Source organism: Geotrypetes seraphini, chromosome 6 (genome assembly GCF_902459505.1).
Source record: "Geotrypetes seraphini chromosome 6, aGeoSer1.1, whole genome shotgun sequence".
Taxonomy (NCBI): Eukaryota; Metazoa; Chordata; class Amphibia; order Gymnophiona; family Dermophiidae; genus Geotrypetes; species Geotrypetes seraphini.
In genome coordinates this window covers 49,071,410-49,089,093 of record NC_047089.1, presented here as the reverse complement: position 1 = coordinate 49,089,093, position 17,684 = coordinate 49,071,410, and the positions used below count along the sequence as shown (strand labels likewise).

Below are 17,684 nucleotides of genomic sequence, written 5' to 3'. Positions count from 1 at the left end.
GTGCACAAGTTCTCCTATGTCTGTTTGAAGTGGATTGAATTATTTAGCTGAAGAAATTAGTTACCCCCCATTCCACACACATTAATTCTCTTCCATTTTTGTTCCCATTATAAAAAACACTGATAAGTTCCCAGAAAAAAAATACATTAAAATAAGAAGTGAAAACAAAGGCCCCTACAGATGAGAACATAACATAAGAATAGCCTAACTGGGTCAGACCAATGGTCCATCATGCCCAGTAGCCCATTCTCATGGTAGCCAATCCAGGACACTAATACCTGGTCAAAACCCAAAGAGTAGCAACATTCCATGCTACCGATCCAGGGCAAGCAGACACTTCCCCCATGTCTTAATAACAGATTATGGACTTTTCCTCCAGGAATTTGTCCAAATCTTTCTTAAAACCAGCTACACTATCTGCTTTTACCATAACTTCTGGCCACTTCATTTTTAAGTTTAGATCTTTCCTTTCAAACAGAGACCTTGCTAGATGTCAAATACAGCACAAGGTAACTTCACATGGACTTAGCTGTGCAGGAAATGTGAATCGCCTCATACACCCACCATATAGTGCAAAAATGTGCAAAGGTCTGTTTTTTTCTTTCGATCACTACATAGCCTAATGTCACACAAGCAGCGCTGTTACAAACATATTCTGTAGGTCAATGCTAAGGATAACAAAGTTTCCTTCCTTGGACCAGAAGGAGATAAACCACTGGAAGAGATCCCAAAACAACACCCAAAGACCCACTCAGTGTGTGAATCAGTTGAGTGGAGTGGACTAACTGGGGGGTGGAAATGGGCCCGGAGTTTGCTCAGCAGAATTTCCCAGACCACCTCTTCCTCTCAACACATTGACACGCTGCCACCATCACCACTAGGAACACCTCACTGGGTAGGCCAGCTATGCTATAAACTTTATAAAACACATTATTATATTTTCTTATAAAGCACATATTTTAACTGACCTCTCTGACATCCTCAGCCTTTCCATTCACAAAAATAGAAGGAAGAAAAGTTCCCATTTCCTGCTGTCTCATGTCCCCGGCCTATACAATATTTTTTTTCTGCAGACCCTTCAAAAGTCTGACCAAATCCTCGTTTCACTTGCATTATAAAGTACTGAGGATGCCATCTCTCCCCAATCCCAGGTCCTAAAGTCTAAGACAGTAGCGCAAACTAATGCTGCCAGATACAGGAAAAAAAAATTTTGATTCGATTCAGCCCTATTGAATTGGTTTTTCAATTCGATTTTCCTGCCCAGTTGGGTGATTTTTTTCAAAACTCCTGGTGGGTTTTATAGCTTTTTCACCCCCTTTGGCTTCTCCTAACCACACTGGCGCTGTGGTGTAAATAAAATAAAGAAACAAAAAGGACTTTTCCTCTTTCTGTTAAATCCTAGCTCACGTTTGCAGTCCAACACCAGCTCTGGCAGGATACACATTTCAAATCTGACATGTTATAATCACAAAACAGAAAATAAAATTAATTTTTCTACCTTTTGTTGTCTGGTTATATTTCAAATCTTGTTGGTCCAAGGCTCTGGTTTTCTTCTGATAACTTGCTTGCCAGGGTCTCCTTCTTTCTGCATGCTAACCATCCATCTGCCAACTCTGTCCTCCCTTTCCATTTCCCTTCCCTTCCCAGGAAGTCTGGTATCTTTCCTTTTTTTCATCTCCCTCCACAGATCCACCTTTTCTTAAATACCCTTTCATCCGGCATCTCTCCCTCCTTCCCCACCATCCCAGAGTCCACCATCTCTCCGTTTCTTTTCCTAATTACCCTCCTATCCAGTATCTCTATCCCTCCTCCACACCATCCCTTGTGTCCAATTTCTCTCCCTTTCTGTTCCTTCCCTCCCTAAATCCCATGGTCCATCATCTCTCTCCCTCTCCTCTATTTTCAGACCCATTATTTCTTCCCCCCCCCAATGTTTGGCATATGCATGTCTCTTTGAACACCCCCTTCCCTCCGTGTACTTCTAAATCATGGTCCCCCCCCAAAGGCCTGTCCCCCCTTAAAGGTCTGCCTGTCCCACCTTGAAGGCCTGCACCCCCCTTGAAGGCCTGTCCCTTCCCCTTGTAGGCCTGTCCCCCCCTTGAAGGCCTGCCTGCCTGTCCCCCCCTTGAAGGTCTGCACCCCCCGAAGGCCTGCACCCCCCCGAAGGCCTGTCCCCCACTTGAAGGCCTGTCCCACCCCCTTGTAGCTTCTCCCCCCCCCCTTGTAGGCCTGTCCCCCCTTGAAGGCCTGCCTGCCTGCCTTTCCCCCCTTGAAGGCCTGCACCCCCTTGAAGGTCTGCACCCCCCCAAAGGCCTACACCCCCCCCGAAGGCCTGCACCCCCCTGAAGGCCTGCCTGCCCCCCTTGAAGGCCTGCACCCCTTGAAGGTCTGCACCCCCCCCCCCGAAGGCCTGTCTCCCCTTGAAGGCCTGCCTGCCTGCCTGTCACCCCCTCCCCCTTGAAAGCCTGCTTGCCTGCCCGCCCGCCCCACCCTGAAGGCCTGATGCCCCGACCCACACCGAAGGACCGCTCGCCCCCCTGGCCTCCCCGCACCACCTATGAACAGCCACAGCAGGATCGCGAAGTCAGCGTCAGCGATCCCTGCGCTGCTTCCTGCGCCACGGTCCCGCCCCTCCTCTGACGTCAGAGGAGGGGCGGGATCGCGGCGCAGGAAGCAGCGCAGGGATGCTGACGCTGACTTCGCGATCCTGCTGCGGGCTGCTTCACAGGTGGTGCAGGAAGGTCAGTGGGGCGAGCGGTCCTTCGGGGGTGGCGGGGGACTGAACGGCAAGGCCGGGAACACCCCCTTAGGGCTGGTACCCGGGGCGGCCCGCCCCCCCCTAGGTACGCCACTGCATATTACACCTATTTTGAAGAAATTGCATTGTCTACTGATTGCATTTTGAGTCCAACGTGAAGTGATTTCTGTAATTTATCAAACTGTTTACCACCAAGCACCATGGTACTTTCCTAGTGTAGTAGTACCTTATCATAATAAGATTTGAGATCTGAAAATCAAAAGTTGTTGGAACCGATAATGCGAGGTAGATTTGTTGAAACCAGAGCCGCTGCTTTTTGGTATTGCAGGTGTTAAGCTATGGAATGCATTGGTGGGACAGTTTTAGCTGTGTTCTGACCAGTAAAAATTTAAAAAATTATTGAAAACGCAATTGTTTTATAGCATTTTTGTGAAATGTGCAAGGTTTTCAGTGGCACAGTGGGTTATTTTAAGAATAATTGTTTTTAAGATTTTGCTTTGTGATATTTATTCCTAAGTTTTTATGTTCATACTCGGTAAACCACCAAGTTGTAGATGGTATATAAACTTTTTTTTTTAAAAAGTTTTCTTAATAACAATACGTACAATAACACACACTTCCAATAAGTGCAATAATAATAATTCTTATACACACATTATTACAACTTAATGAGGACTGCCTATTATAAAATAACAACCTAAAATTAAACATAGAATAAAATAAAATACTCCTAAGCTGCATATATCCAATTCAGATGGGAGGGAGTTAGGGAAGATTTTCCTTCAAATTTTTACAAAATCCAACCGGGGGGGGGTCATTTCTTAGTAAAATTAGCAATATTATTCTGTTTAATGGCTATTATTTCCTCATATTTTCTAATTATAGTAAAATGATTCCACCATTCAGGAAAGTTGAGTTTAGAATTATCTTTCCAATTGATGGCGATATGGTGGATAGCTAATGCAATCATTGTGTCAAATATTTTGGTATGCGTTTGTGTGATCAAGATGTCAGGATTTGAGGAGCGTAGAATGATAAATTTGTAAGAGATGGGAAGATTATTTTCTAAATGTGTTATAGAAAGTATTCTGGACCAAATCTCTGTCCAGAATACTTGTACCTTGGAACATTTATAAAGGAGGTGTTGAGTACCGGCCTGCGTATGGCAAGACCAACATAGACCTGATGAAACTGAATGTTTAAATTTAGCGATTTTATTAGGGGTCAGATAAGCCCTATGCAGAATTAAAAAGGTTGATTGACAAATTGAAGCTGACATGGTGGGACGTGCTGATAAAGACCAGAAAGAGTTCCAATTAGTTTCATCTGGAATTAAGTTCAATTCTTCCCCCCAAAGTTCATCAAAGGAAATTACCTCTTCTGTTAAGAGAGACTGTGTGAACTTAATAAAATTTGGTGTGTTAGGAGAAATATCTCTACACATCGGTCTTAGGGAGATAATGGATTCTAAAATCAATCAATTTTGTAATTCAAATTCAGGGAGGTCCAGAATACATTTCAGGTTATTTAACGACATAATTTCACCCTGAAAGGTTACTTGAGATAGAGCCCATATATACTTTGATAGACAGGTGTCCTTAATTCCAGAGATAATATGAGGTTCAATGGTGCAATCTATATTGGTGGTGTTCATGGTCTTATAAAATGTAAATATGATTGAAGCTGAAGATTTTAGGATTCTTAGACTTTGAATATATATAAACTTTTAAAATAAATTAGCGAAGTATGTTAAATTTCTGTTATTTTTCCACAGTAAAGTGCATATATTGAAGGTTCATTTAATACTGCTATTTTTTTGTGGTTTTTTTTTGCATAAAATATCTTTAGCTTTATTTGATGACAGGAGAATGTTTTCCTATTCTTTTGTGGTTGTAGCACTGTATTAGTGGAGTCTAAGGAATTCAACCCCACTTGTTATAATAAGCATATTGGAGACTCTATTGTTATTTCTATGCTAATTTATATTCTTTTTCAATAAAACAGACTTTTTATCAATGTATCATTGCTGAGTGTGAAAACATAAAAGGTGGTGTTTTGTTTTTTTGGGGGTTTTTTTGCTGTTCTCCAAGGCTTTCATTAAACAAAATAAGTTTTGGGTTTTTTTAAAAATCTTTATTCATTTTTAAATTTTCAATAAGTGTAACATAAGAAACAATCATTTTTTTACTTTGACATCACTTAATATACCATCAAATTCAAACTCATATCAAATATCCCCCCTCCCATATACCCAACATTTGTTCATAAGCATAAGAGATCATAAAGCATTCCCTCCCCACCCTGGACGTGTATGCAAAAAAGGAAAAAAAATTATGATCATTCTGTACAGTATTTTGTTAATGGCTCCCATTCATCCCTAGTCTCTTGAATAAAAATGACGTTCAAAAAAAAAAAATGTCCCTGTTGTATGGCTATTGCCCGCTCCATTTTAAAGATTTGGCATAACGAATTCCACTAAAAATTATAGTTAAAACATAAAAGTTATAGTTATAATACCAAGACTTTGTTTAGGTGTCTTGAATATCTAGATATGTCCTATCTTGACTTTATAGAGTACAGTACTCCCCCAATATTCCGTTCCAGGAACCCCCGCGAATCGTGAAAAACCGTGAATACGGTTTTTCGTTGGGGAGACTGGAGAGGGCAGCGGGAGAGACAGGAGAGAGCAGCCGGAGCGCCGGCGAGTGCAGGAAATCACTCGCTGTATGCTCCGACCGCCTCTTCCTGCACTAAGTCGGGCCTTACCAATCAGTAGCCTTACCAATCAGTAGTATCAAAGCAGCTCCTGATTGGTAAGGCCCGACTTTAATACAGGAAGAGGCGGTCGGAGCATACAGCGAGTGATTTCCTTCACTCGCCGGCGCTCCGGCTGCTCTTTCCTGCCTCTCCAGCTGTCCTTTCCTTGTCGGCAGTTCGTGGTCAGAAAATACCGCGAATGACCGGGACCGTGAACCACCGACTGCAAACGACCGGGGGAGCACTGTAAATATATTGCAAGAGTAAGTCATATGAGCATTACTATGTACTAAATGCCATTAATGCATTACTTTACTGCAGGTCCCATTTTATGCAAAGGGTTCTAGCTGCTACTAGCACTTATCAATTATTTGTTAATATAGTATCATATGTTATCTAAACCTTATAGCCCACTATATTCAGTGAGCACAGTAATTTGCAACTCCACACATAATTTATCATTATCTGAATTAAACATATAATAAAAACTGTCATAGGTACTTATGTAATGATATCATCTATTCCAGACATTATGACATGAAAGTAACTCAAGCTGATAATTTCAAGTCTAGAAAATCGGTACATAGACGAAACCACATGAGACAATCGCGCACGGACAAACCCACCCAGACAATCATAGAAACATAGAAAATGACGGCAGAAAAGGGCCACGGCCTATCAAGTCTGCCAACTCTAATGACCCACCCCACTAATTTCTTCCATGAAGAGATCCCACATGCTTATCCCATTTTTTCTTAAAATCTGGCACGCTGCTGGCCTGCAGTGGAAGATCATTCCAATGATCAACCACCCTTTCGGTGAAGAAATACTTCCTGGTGTCGCCATGAAGTTTCCCACCCCTGATTTTCAACGGATGCCCTCTTGTTGCCGTGGGTCCTTTAAGAAAAAAGATATCTTCTTCCACCTCGATACAGCCCGTGACATATTTGAGTGTCTCAATCATGTCTCCCCTCGTGCACAGGACGTCAGCACGCTGGATTTCAACAGTATTTTAAAGCGCTCAGAGGGTGTGTGTGTGGGGGGACCCCCCCCCCCCCCGACTTAGAAATGTTGGCGCTCACGTAGGGAAAAATTACTGTTTCCTCTGTAATAGGGGAGGTTTCCCCCACCCCAATGGGAGCGGCAACATTTCTAAGTAAAGTGTGTTTGGGGGGGGGTTCCACCCCACACACATTCCCTCCGAGCACTTTAAAATAGTGTTGAAATCCAGCGCGCTGACATCCTGCATGCGATTGTCTGGGCGGGTTTGTCCGTGCGCAATTGTCTTGCGCGCTTTTGACTGGATAGAAGAAAATCACACTCTTATTTATAAGGTAGATGTCTATTAATTTATTCCATAATGATGGAAAATATCATTGTGTTTGTAATGCATTACTCTGTTTTATTAAACAGCCTTAAAACTTCCTCTTGGCAAAACAACGGTGATGCATTTGGTGGCTAGAGAGACATTGCCAGAGCCGAACTCTCAAGGTAGGATGAACTTGGCATGTAGTGGCCAGGACCTGTTCAGACAATCTGATGACAGAAATATTTACTGATTAAAAGTAATGTGCTTTTTTTCATTTTATACCAAAAGGCAAACAGAAGAAACAAAACAAACATTTTGTTCATTTTTTGTTATGCTTTCAAATCCTTGAGTTCATCCCAATCCCAGCAGAAAGAAAATTTGATCCCTAATTCTTAAAACTTGCCAGTAAAATCCAGCAAGTTGATGTAGTGGGAGCGATTTTTATTTTACAGATGATTCTCAGCATAATAGCATGCAAATTATATGCACACTATTTGTGCAGAAAATTGCTGGTAAAGAGTGGGAGGAAGTGCTCACTCAGAAATGCTTACTTAGAAGTGCAATCACTAAGTACAGCTCTTCCCTCCTGTCAAAGCTGCTCTCCCTGCCCCGATCAACTGAGCCACAGGTCTCTCCAAGTTCTGCCGGCACAGCTAATTGACCAGCAGAGAGAGCAACAGAGGGAAATGTTCCCCCCCCTTTCATGACACCCCCTCCCTTGTCTGCCGCTGCCCAGCCCCCCACACCCTGTACAAGATGGGCAGGAGGGATGCCCACTCCCTCCTGCTGCTGGGGTCCCCCACCCCCAGCACCTTTAAATTGACGGACAGCATGAGAGATACCCACTCCCCAACAACCCCTCCCCTACCACCCCCTGCACCTTTAAAATCAAGGCTATAACATAAAAATGTATTTATATACTGCAGTACCTTCGGAGTTCTATGCGGTTTACAAAAGAAAATTGAAACAGTGACAATAAAAATACATGACCTAGAAATTACAAAAAAATTCTTAACTGAGTAGGTTTTCGATAATTTCCTAAACTGCTGATAAGAGACAGAGCTAACAGATATACAAACTCTTTTTTTTTATTATTCTTTATTGATTTTTAAACAAGAACAGTGTTATATAAATAAAAGAATAGTATATTATTGCATTCAGTCATAACACTAATATCTATATAGATAACAGAACTATCCTTCAATAATTACATTATTTTGCATATAGTAATAACATAAGAACCAAGTAAATAATATAAAATGAAACCAAGTTACCAAAAATATCATTATCAATAATTCCTCCAAACCCCTCACCCTCCCTGGATGTGTAAAGATAAATAAACCAAGAAAAAAGTAAGACAAAATACAGTATTATATTTGTACAAATGTAGTCAATGGGCACCAAATTTTGTTGAATATTCCACTAAGTCCCGCATTAATTCTTTCATATTTGTATATAGTACACACATTCACCCACCAGAAAGTATAATTTATCACAAGAAGCTGCCTGAAAAGATAGGAGTTGTTGAAAATAGCTCTTGTATAAACGACCCTTTACCGATGGAAAAGCAAATTACAATTACATCTTGGGTGTTGTGAATTAATGAATAAAATATGATCCACATTTTCAGTTTCGGCCAGAACTAAAAAAGCAATTTCAGTCCGTCTGTAATTTCTATTCAGTTTGTTCATCATCAGGTGATTGTTCTCCCTGCTTTTACTGATAGCAGGAATTCTGAGCATTCTAACAAGATTCACAGTATTTGGAGGTTATTTGTTCTGCTTCAGGTACCATACAAGGGAAAGGTGGCTTCTAAATTCTCCATAGCATGCTTGATTGTCAGCTGTAGAGACAACTTATTTAGCACTAGATGGTCCCAAAGGGACTACAGGCTGCTTCATTCAGGTGTGCAGGTAACATCCAGGGTTAAAGACCGGCTGGTCTCCCTGGAAGTTATCTGAAGAGTGGTGACCTGGTCATCGCTGCATTTCTTTGTAAAGCACTACAAGAACTGATGTCCTGGCAAAGGGAAGTTATTCAGAGGGCTTTGTCTTTCCCCCACCCTGTAAGGGACTGCTTTTGTACATCCCATTCATCTGATCTGGTCTAACAGGATGAAAAGAGAGGTGAAATTTATTAATACCTTTTCATTCTGTTTCCTTGTGTCCTGCAATACCAGTCTAGGATCCACCCAAGTAGATTATGGTGAGGGAATCTCTTGGAGCTTGGACTGCTACCTGGCTATGTCAGGGAAGAGCTAGATATACAGTATGATTATTGTTCAGTTCTGCTTAGGCTCCTGAAAGTTTTTTTTTTTTTTTTTTTTTTTTTTTTTTTTTTAAAGAAAGGCTTAAGGAATAGCTCCTGTTCTGCTTGAGCATTAGCATACTGAAGCATTCCAGCCTACACTAACCTTATACCAATGATGATGTTGGAACAGTTCAGTTTCTATACCTCCATATGCTGCGGAGGGGGGGGGGGGGGAACCTCAAGGAAAAAAATTAACAGATATGAATAAATTTTGCTTTGCCTTGGGATTTTGCCAGGTACTTGTGACCTGGGTTGGCCACTCTTGGAAACAGGATACTGGGCTTAATGGATTTTGTGTCTGTCTCAGTATGGCAACTCTTATATTCTTAAGACAATTCTATAAATGCAAGCCTATGGGAAAGCACCATATACCTGTGTATGTTGGAGAATACTATCACATACACAGGTAAGAGGTGCCACCAATTGGCACTTAATGTGGATGGTGCTATTCTGAAACACAGACATTGCTGTGCCTGCTTATATATGAAGGGGGGCATATGTGAGGGTGGAACATGGGCAAGCAGAATGGGATTGTCAGATACAGAATACTGTAAGTTACATTACATTACATTAAATTAGAGATTTCTATTCCGCCATTGCCCTGCGGTTCAAGGCGGATTCCAAAAGAATTATAAAAAAGGTATTACATGAAGACGATATCTGGTAATTTCTAGAGGAGATATGGAGTAGATGCTTTGGGGAATAGGGAAGGTATTAGGGAGTGGTATTGGGAAGTGGGAAGGAGCTGGCGGTATTAAGTTACAAGCGAATGTACTGCAGTATAGCTGTGAGCATTTATGGCTGTCATTGATATGGTGAAAGTGCTACATATTGGCATGTCTCCCTCCTTATTCCCATATTCTATAATGGCACATATCCACATACCTGTCATTTATAGAATACCACTTGACACTATTGTTTGTTTGGTACTCATTTGTTGATGCCAAGATTGGTGCCCTTTACAGAATTGTCTCCTTAGTTTACTTCCCTGTCTCCATAAGGCTTACAGTCTACTGCACTTGAATGTAACATGACTTTAGCTACTATTAAAAAGCTGTAAGCTAAAAATCCAAAATCTTGTCTGTAACCTATTTTTAGCTGACATCAATTGTAAAGTTGGAATCACGAATGGAGATGATGCTCTCCCTTCTTGGCATTTTTTTTTTTTTGGGGGGGGGGGTAAACTGAGAACCCGTATGATATGGGAGGATAGGATGGAGGAGAGGCTACCCAACAATTATCATTTGAACTCTGGTCTCCCCTACTAATATTGCCTTCAAATGAGGTGCTTTTGTTTTTTTTTTATGCTTGTTGAGTGCGATCATGTCAGTGTGGACTCGTGGCAACCCTCAGTAGTGCTAAAGCCACTAAACGTGGAAGATGTACCTTACCTACAAGCATAACCAAAGTGAAAAATGGTGGTTGTCTACTTAAAATTTAAGAATAGAATAAGTAATGGATTATTTTTCTATAGTAAAAATAATAATAATTAGTAACTTGTCATTATCCGCCTCCTGTACTAACACGTAGCGCGGGTTTTAGCATCAGCAGTGGCAGTAACTGCTCTGACACCCATAGGAATTCTATGAGCAACGGAGCAGTTACAGCTGCTGCCGGCGCTAAAACCCTGGCTATGGATGGAGTAGGTAAGAGAAGGGGGAGGAAGTAGAGGGAAATTGTTTACAAAATGTAACCACTATAGCAGTGGTCTCAAACTCGCGGCCCGGGGGCCACATGCGGCCCGCCAGGTACTATTTTGAGGCCCTCGATATGTTTATCATAATCACAAAAGTAAAATAAAACAGTTTCTTGATCAAATGTCTCTTTAGCTATAAATTACAATATTATTATTAAGACTTAGCCAAAAGAAAAGATTTATGAACTATAAAGAGTTTTACCTCGTGCAAAATTGTCATTTCTTTAATAAGACATTAGCTATTTTTTCTGAGGCCCTCCAAAATCCAAAATGTGGCCCTGCAAAGGGTTTGAGTTTGAGACCACTGCACTATAGGGTTTCTTTTATTATTGAAAGGGGTTACATTTGTCTTGACAAAGAAAACAATGCTTGTCTTTAATCCTCAAACATTTATCTTCATTGTCTACAGGGCAAAGGAATCGAGAAAAGACTGGAGAGAGCAATTGCTGTGTAATCCTGTAAAAAGTGTCTGTGTCTAAGTGTGATGTAATATAGTCTTTGTCTTTCATGCTGCTGGAATAGAAGAGAGCCAACATTGCTTCAGAGACCCCTAGGATTCAACCTGTCTGTAAAATCCATGGAACTGAATTATTACACGAATGCTGTCACAGACTTCTCTTTTGTTGAAAAGAGAGCAAAGAACAGTTTTATTCTGAATTTTTTTTTTCAACTTTTAATATTTTATTTGTGTTGAATAATATTGTGGTATATCAGATTTTCAATTGTATTCAGTCTCTAGGGAAAATAAGAACATAAGTGTTTTCTCTTCCATAGCAAGAATAATTTTGCATCAACAACAAAGATTCTTCATTAACTAGAGTTACCAGTCTAAGCAGCTTTGTAGATGCACTTTGCACTAAAACAAATGGTTAGTAACATATCTCTTATCAGCAGAAATCTGTAACCATACAAAACACCTGTAAATAAAATAAGGTGTGAAATACTACACTGGAAGACGCTATTAGCTGACAAGAACTTAGGGTTCAGATCAAAACTTTGAAAGGCATTCCACCTAATTTCAACCCTGGTGGTCAAACTGCCACAGAATGCTAATGTAACAAAGAAGGACAGTAAAATGTTTTCACTGCAGTGAATGCATAAAAACTAAACGTGCCTGTAATTAAAAGCGCTCTGTGGAGGGCTGTTGAATCACTCTTCTGTTTCTCACTATCTGGTGCACCAATTCATAAGTTGGATGCTTGTTCATATAGCACAAGCAAGAAGAGAGTGTGCACTTCTAGCCTTAATACGGGAGGGGTAATTTACTTAGAATTCTTAGGCGTTTGTTATTGTGCATAATATTAGAAAACCTCATTTACTTATCAGTTTTATGTATTTGAATATTGGCAATTAATGTATTTTGGTAATCCTTATTTGCCTTCCCTTAGTGTCCCATGTCATGCTAATTCATTAGAGACTTCAGAGAAATTCTTAAGATAAAAATATAACAATCCTTGCCATAGTTCTGGTAAATTTTTTTTTTTTTTTTTTTGTAACCTGCATTTGTATTAGTGCTCGCAATTGTACTAAAATGAAGCCGATTTTAGAAAAAAAAACCCATTCTAAAAAAATTGCCATTCTTTTGTTTTCTTAGAAGTTAATTTAAGAGATGATATGCTAAAGAAATTTGCACAGCATTAAAGCATGAGCTAGTTTCATCTAAACCTGTACAAATATAAAAGTTTTTATATTTTTTTCAATGGGGAGAAAAATCTTCCTGGTTGAAATTACAAATGTGTAGAATATATTTAATAAAAAATCTTATAAAATACATAACTATAGAATTTTAAGTATAGATTGGCGTATAGCATAACAGAACAATATTCAATATAAATAGCTTTAGCCTTTAAAAAAAAAGTCACAGGTTGACATTGTGTTCTGTATACTTAACTATCCCCACCTGATAAAATGTTTTATGTAATAGTTTTTGAAATGGTCTACATCATTTAAATGTAATCAGGTTATTTTATTCATGGTTACTGCTCTGACAACAATGCTTTATATGCAGTAGATATTACAAATATATTGTTCATACTGATATTAAATTTGTATAGAGCAGAGTTTTAAAATCAACTGTAAATAGCACTAAGCATTTTCTTTCTGCAACCTGTACTGATAGATTCTTCTGTAAACTAAATAAAAGACTATTGTAGTGCATGTGGTTCAGGCTCCATTGTTTTTTGGTGTTTTTTTTTGCAAAGCTGATTTCCTAAAATATAATTCCTTCAGAAATAAGGTTGTTGCAAAGAAAGAAGAGGTTTGTGTAATCCCTTTTCTGTGAGTTATTTTTACAACTTCTAGAAACTGAATAACACTACATTAATCTAGTCTAGTCTAATCTTTGGTTTATATTCTGGGTCATCTCGTGGTAATTAATAATAATAACTTTATTCTTCTATACCACCATAACCAGACGACTTCTAGGTGGTTCACACCAAAGAGAGCTGGACAATCAGCGAATTACAATATGCAAATTATTAAAATACAACATTTTACACAAGAGTGGACATAGTGGTAGAGCTCGACTCGGTTCACAAATAGTTAAAATCAGGCAACATATAATGTGAACATGAGAAGAAGGTATAAAACACTAAGTTTGTTAATCACTGTACACCCATAAATAAGACTGCACATCTTTGACATCTGCTGTTAGATTTCAATATGCTAATGCTTGTTGTGTTACTTTCCTTCCGGATTCTATACTCTAGGGGCTCCTTTTACAAAGCTGCAATAGTGGTTTTATTGCACGCATCGGATTAGCACGCGCTAGCCAGAAATCTACTGCCTGCTCAAAAGAAGGCAGTAGCGGCTAGCGCGCATAGCAATTTAGCGCACGCTATTCCGCGTGTTAAGGCCCTAGCGCAGCTTTGTAAAAGGAGCCCTAGGTGTTCAATCCCTTCCTGCAATCCGGGAGTTGCAGAAATCCAAACATTTTTCTGAGTACGTGCTCCTCTTACCTTAAAGAGTAAGTTACAGCACCCTACAATTTCAATTTTTGTAAGCAATCTGTGTAGAAATCTTTTGAGTGCTCTGCAATCTTTTTCTTATTTTGTTTGTTTAAAGTTCATTTTTTTTTCAGTGGTTTCAGTACTGTCAGACCACGTGCGATGTCCTCTGCAGAGGAAAGGATGCAGTCCCATGGAGCCGGATTGCTGCTTCACAGAAAAACTTTGGTGGATCTGTGGAACCAGCCTGCTTGTGCCACCCTTCTCAGACTCGGGGTTCATTCCCCTGGGAGTTCACTTGCTCTCTGACCCTGTCAGGGGTTTAAGCTCAGGCTGTATGCATCATGAATAAAATATCTCTCCGGGTTTCAGGACGTAGGCTGTGTTTCCCGTCCATGGTCACGTGGAAAGTTTCCGAGGGGGCGGCGTCCGTCCAACTGGCAGTCCGAAGATGTTCAAGTTTAGTCATTTGGAGCAGTTTCTGAGGCAGAAAATCATTTTCCTCCATTCAGCTGCAATGTAATAGTGCTGGCAGGCACTTCACAGACTGTAAGTACACCTCCATTATATACTATGGGAACTTCAGGGGTGGTCTGTGGAACTCTGTAAAACTCATTTCTCGGAATTTCTGAGTATAGGGTTCAGGTCTCCCACCTTTCCAAACTCCAAATCACCATTTTTTATTTATTTATTTATTTAGTACATAAGAAGTACATAAGAAGTTGCCTCCGCTGAGGCAGACCAGAGGTCCATCTCGCCCAGCGGTCCGCTCCCGCGGCGGCCCATCAGGCCCATTTCCTGAGCAATGGTCCCAGACTATTCCTATAACCTACCGCTACTCTTATCTGTACCCCTCAATTCCTTTATCCTCTAGGAACCTATCCAAACCTTCTTTGAAGCCCTGTAACGTGCTCCGGCCTATCACAGCCTCCGTAAGCGCGTTCCATGTGTCCACCACCCTCTGGGTGAAAAAGAACTTTCTGGCATTTGTTTTAAACCTGTCTCCTTTTAATTTTTCTGAGTGCTGTTTTTGTTGCAAATTTGCTGGCAACCATCTTAGACTTTAATTGGTCTTTTTTTCAAAAATTGATTTCTGCCTCAAAACCCCTCAATTTTGTTGCAAATCGATTGGTAAGGCCCTCCCTGCCTATTGACTCCAAGATCAGTGTGCTCATTATCTTGAAAAGGCTTTTGAGGTGGCTGCTTCAGGTATCAAGGCAGCTGCAGCAGCAGCCTACTTTGCGGCACATGCTTGTCTCAAAATTGTGCTGTCTACCTCAGTTGAGGAGCATGCCTGCCCGCACATGGTGATGAACGGTATGAATTATGTGAAGGATGCCTTTTATGATCTCTTCAGTGGTCTCGGTAAGGTCATGGCTTACGAGGTATCGGCACGTCATCTCTTTGGATCCATCATTGGGCTGGGTACTCTGCCTGTAAGGCCATTTTCAGCAAATTTCTTTACAAGAGTCAGCTTCTTTTTGGAAAAGGCCTAAATAATCTCCTGGCCAGTGTTGCTGACTGGACTTAGGGAAGGGAGCATAGTACTTTTCATCCCTCCTGCAGCTTTTGTCAGGGATCCTCGAGCTCTTCTGCCCAAAGATTCAGGTAGCAGACTTTTCGTGCTTCCGAACACATAGGGGTTCCAGTTTGTTTACTGCTCATTCCGATGTGACCAGGTTTCTGAGAGGGTCTTTCTTTCCCTACGTGTCACATTAACCTCTTTCTGCAGGGCCTTGTGAACCCTATTTAAGCTACTGAAGGTGGCAGCCATTCAGCAAACGGTGCAGGGCTGGGCGGGAGCTTGAGAAGCTCGTGCCTGTGCACCACTGGCCACTAGCTGCGAGATTGGAAGGAGGGGCGCAGGGCAGGAGCACGGAAAGTTTGCTCCTGCCCACACACTGCTGGACCACCAGGGATGTGAGAAAAGGTACGCGTTAGTATCAGCTGGAACAGGAGGGCTTCTTCCTGTCCCAGGTTACCAGGAGGGGGGGGTCGGAACGAGACCCCCCATTTTTGGGCCATTTTTTTGGCCCAAAAATCTCATCCTATGTTTGAGTATATATGGTAATAAGAATAAGCAACTGGTTATACTCCTACATTTTATCGTTGTTTTCGACTGGTTTAGATAGGTAACTGCTCGGCGCCAATGGATTGCAGAAGAAATTTTGCAACAGTAGTTATGACTTATTGGATTACATTGGCTGGGCTGCAAAGATGTTTGTTGTGGGCCGCGAGTTTGACCTGCTTGACTTAGAGTATGGAATCCTACAGGGACTAACAGAAAGAGATTTTAGAAGGTAAAAACCTAATGTTCCATTAGCATATTTAAATAGCATTTACATTTTTATATGAAAACAATTGACTTCTTTAAATATATGGAAAAAATAAACTTCATTCATAGAAATGGAATTGTTGAGCCAGATATCTCTTGCAGATTTTGGACAATTTAAGTTTTGAAAGAAGGTAGTATGTTTTTTTGTTTTGATTTTTAGCTTCTTTAGGGTATTGAAAAGCAAGTTATAAATGAAAAGAATGCGAACAAAAATGGAGAAGTTCAGGAAAGTTGAATTGTGCGTTGTAGTAGAAGAAAGAAAAGGTATGATATTTCCATGATTTGTCTTCTTTTTCCCTGAGGAGCTCTGTCTATAAGTGACTGTTCAGTTCAGCATGTTGGTATTTCCTAATATTTTTTTTTTTAATAAAATCTTTATTCGTTTTAAAACTTACAATAAGTGTGACAGTGAGTTAAAACATTTTAACATTAAATAGAACACTTAATAATCAGCAATAATCCAAATCATCTAACTTATCTCCCTCCCTCCCCACCCTTCCATAGCAAATATAAAACATATGTATAATATGATAGAAATTTCCCCCTATCATTCTTATATTGTTAAATAATAAACTAAAAATTACCCCCCTCCCCCAGTATTGAACTTGTAAATTTAAGGGAAAAATGATATCTATTCAGTACAATATTTTGTTAACAGCTCCCATACATCTTGAAACTTCCTTAAATACCCCTTCTGTGTAGATATTGCTCTTTCCATTTTTATATATATGGCATAACGAGTTCCACCAAAAATTATAGTTCAATCTACTCCAGTTTTTCCAATTACATGTAATTTGTTGTATGGCGACCTCTGTCATTATAAATAAAAGCTTGTTATTATTTGAAGATATCTGACTCTTTGCCCTCATTGACATGCCAAATAATGTAGTATCATAGGTCAATGCCACCGGGTTTTCTAATAAACAATTAATTTGATCCCAAATTGATTTCCAAAAAGCCATAATAAATGGACAATAGAACAATAAATGATCTAAAGTCCCTGCTTCAAGATGACAATGCCAACATCTATTAGACTTAGAGCTATCTAACTTTTGTAACCGAACAGGGGTCCTTAATGCTCTATGTAACAGAAAAAACCAAGTTTGTCTCATAGATCAGACACTGTACATCTCATCCTCCAAGTCCAAATTCGTGTCCATTGAGACGTAGAAATTTGATGCTTAATCTCAATACTCCAAATGTCTCTCAGACCAGTGTTTGGGTTGTTTTGGGGGGGTTTTTTGTAATTCTTTATTCATTTTTATAACTTACATCAAGTGCATCAAAAGGTATCAACCATTTTAACTTAAATATATCACTTGAGATTCTACAATTCTTCATATTAAATAGAATTATCCCTTTCCCTCCCATCCTTTCAACATCTCATAACGCTTATACCATATAATAAAATCCCTCCTCCCTCCACCCCATTCTTACATTTGTATAAATCAGGGAAAATAATACTTATTCATTGCAATAATTTGTTAATGGCCTCCTTTCTAAATAGCTAATGTTCTTTCCATTTTATAAATATGACACACTGAATTCCACCAAAAACTGTAGTTTAATCTATT

General features: G+C 40.0%; 1 protein-coding gene across 1 annotated transcript in view; it reads left to right on the top strand.

The window, feature by feature from the left end:
- The window catches only part of UBL3 (ubiquitin like 3), a 166,788-nt gene extending 153,801 nt beyond the window's left edge, over positions 1–12,987 (top strand). Inside the window, exons 4-5 of the mRNA XM_033949006.1 lie at positions 6,929–7,006; positions 11,240–12,987. Coding sequence (XP_033804897.1) covers positions 6,929–7,006; positions 11,240–11,292 — 131 coding nt within the window. The 3' untranslated portion in view covers positions 11,293–12,987. The remainder of the gene's footprint in view (positions 1–6,928; positions 7,007–11,239) is intronic.
- Positions 12,988–17,684: the final 4,697 nt, after the last annotated feature.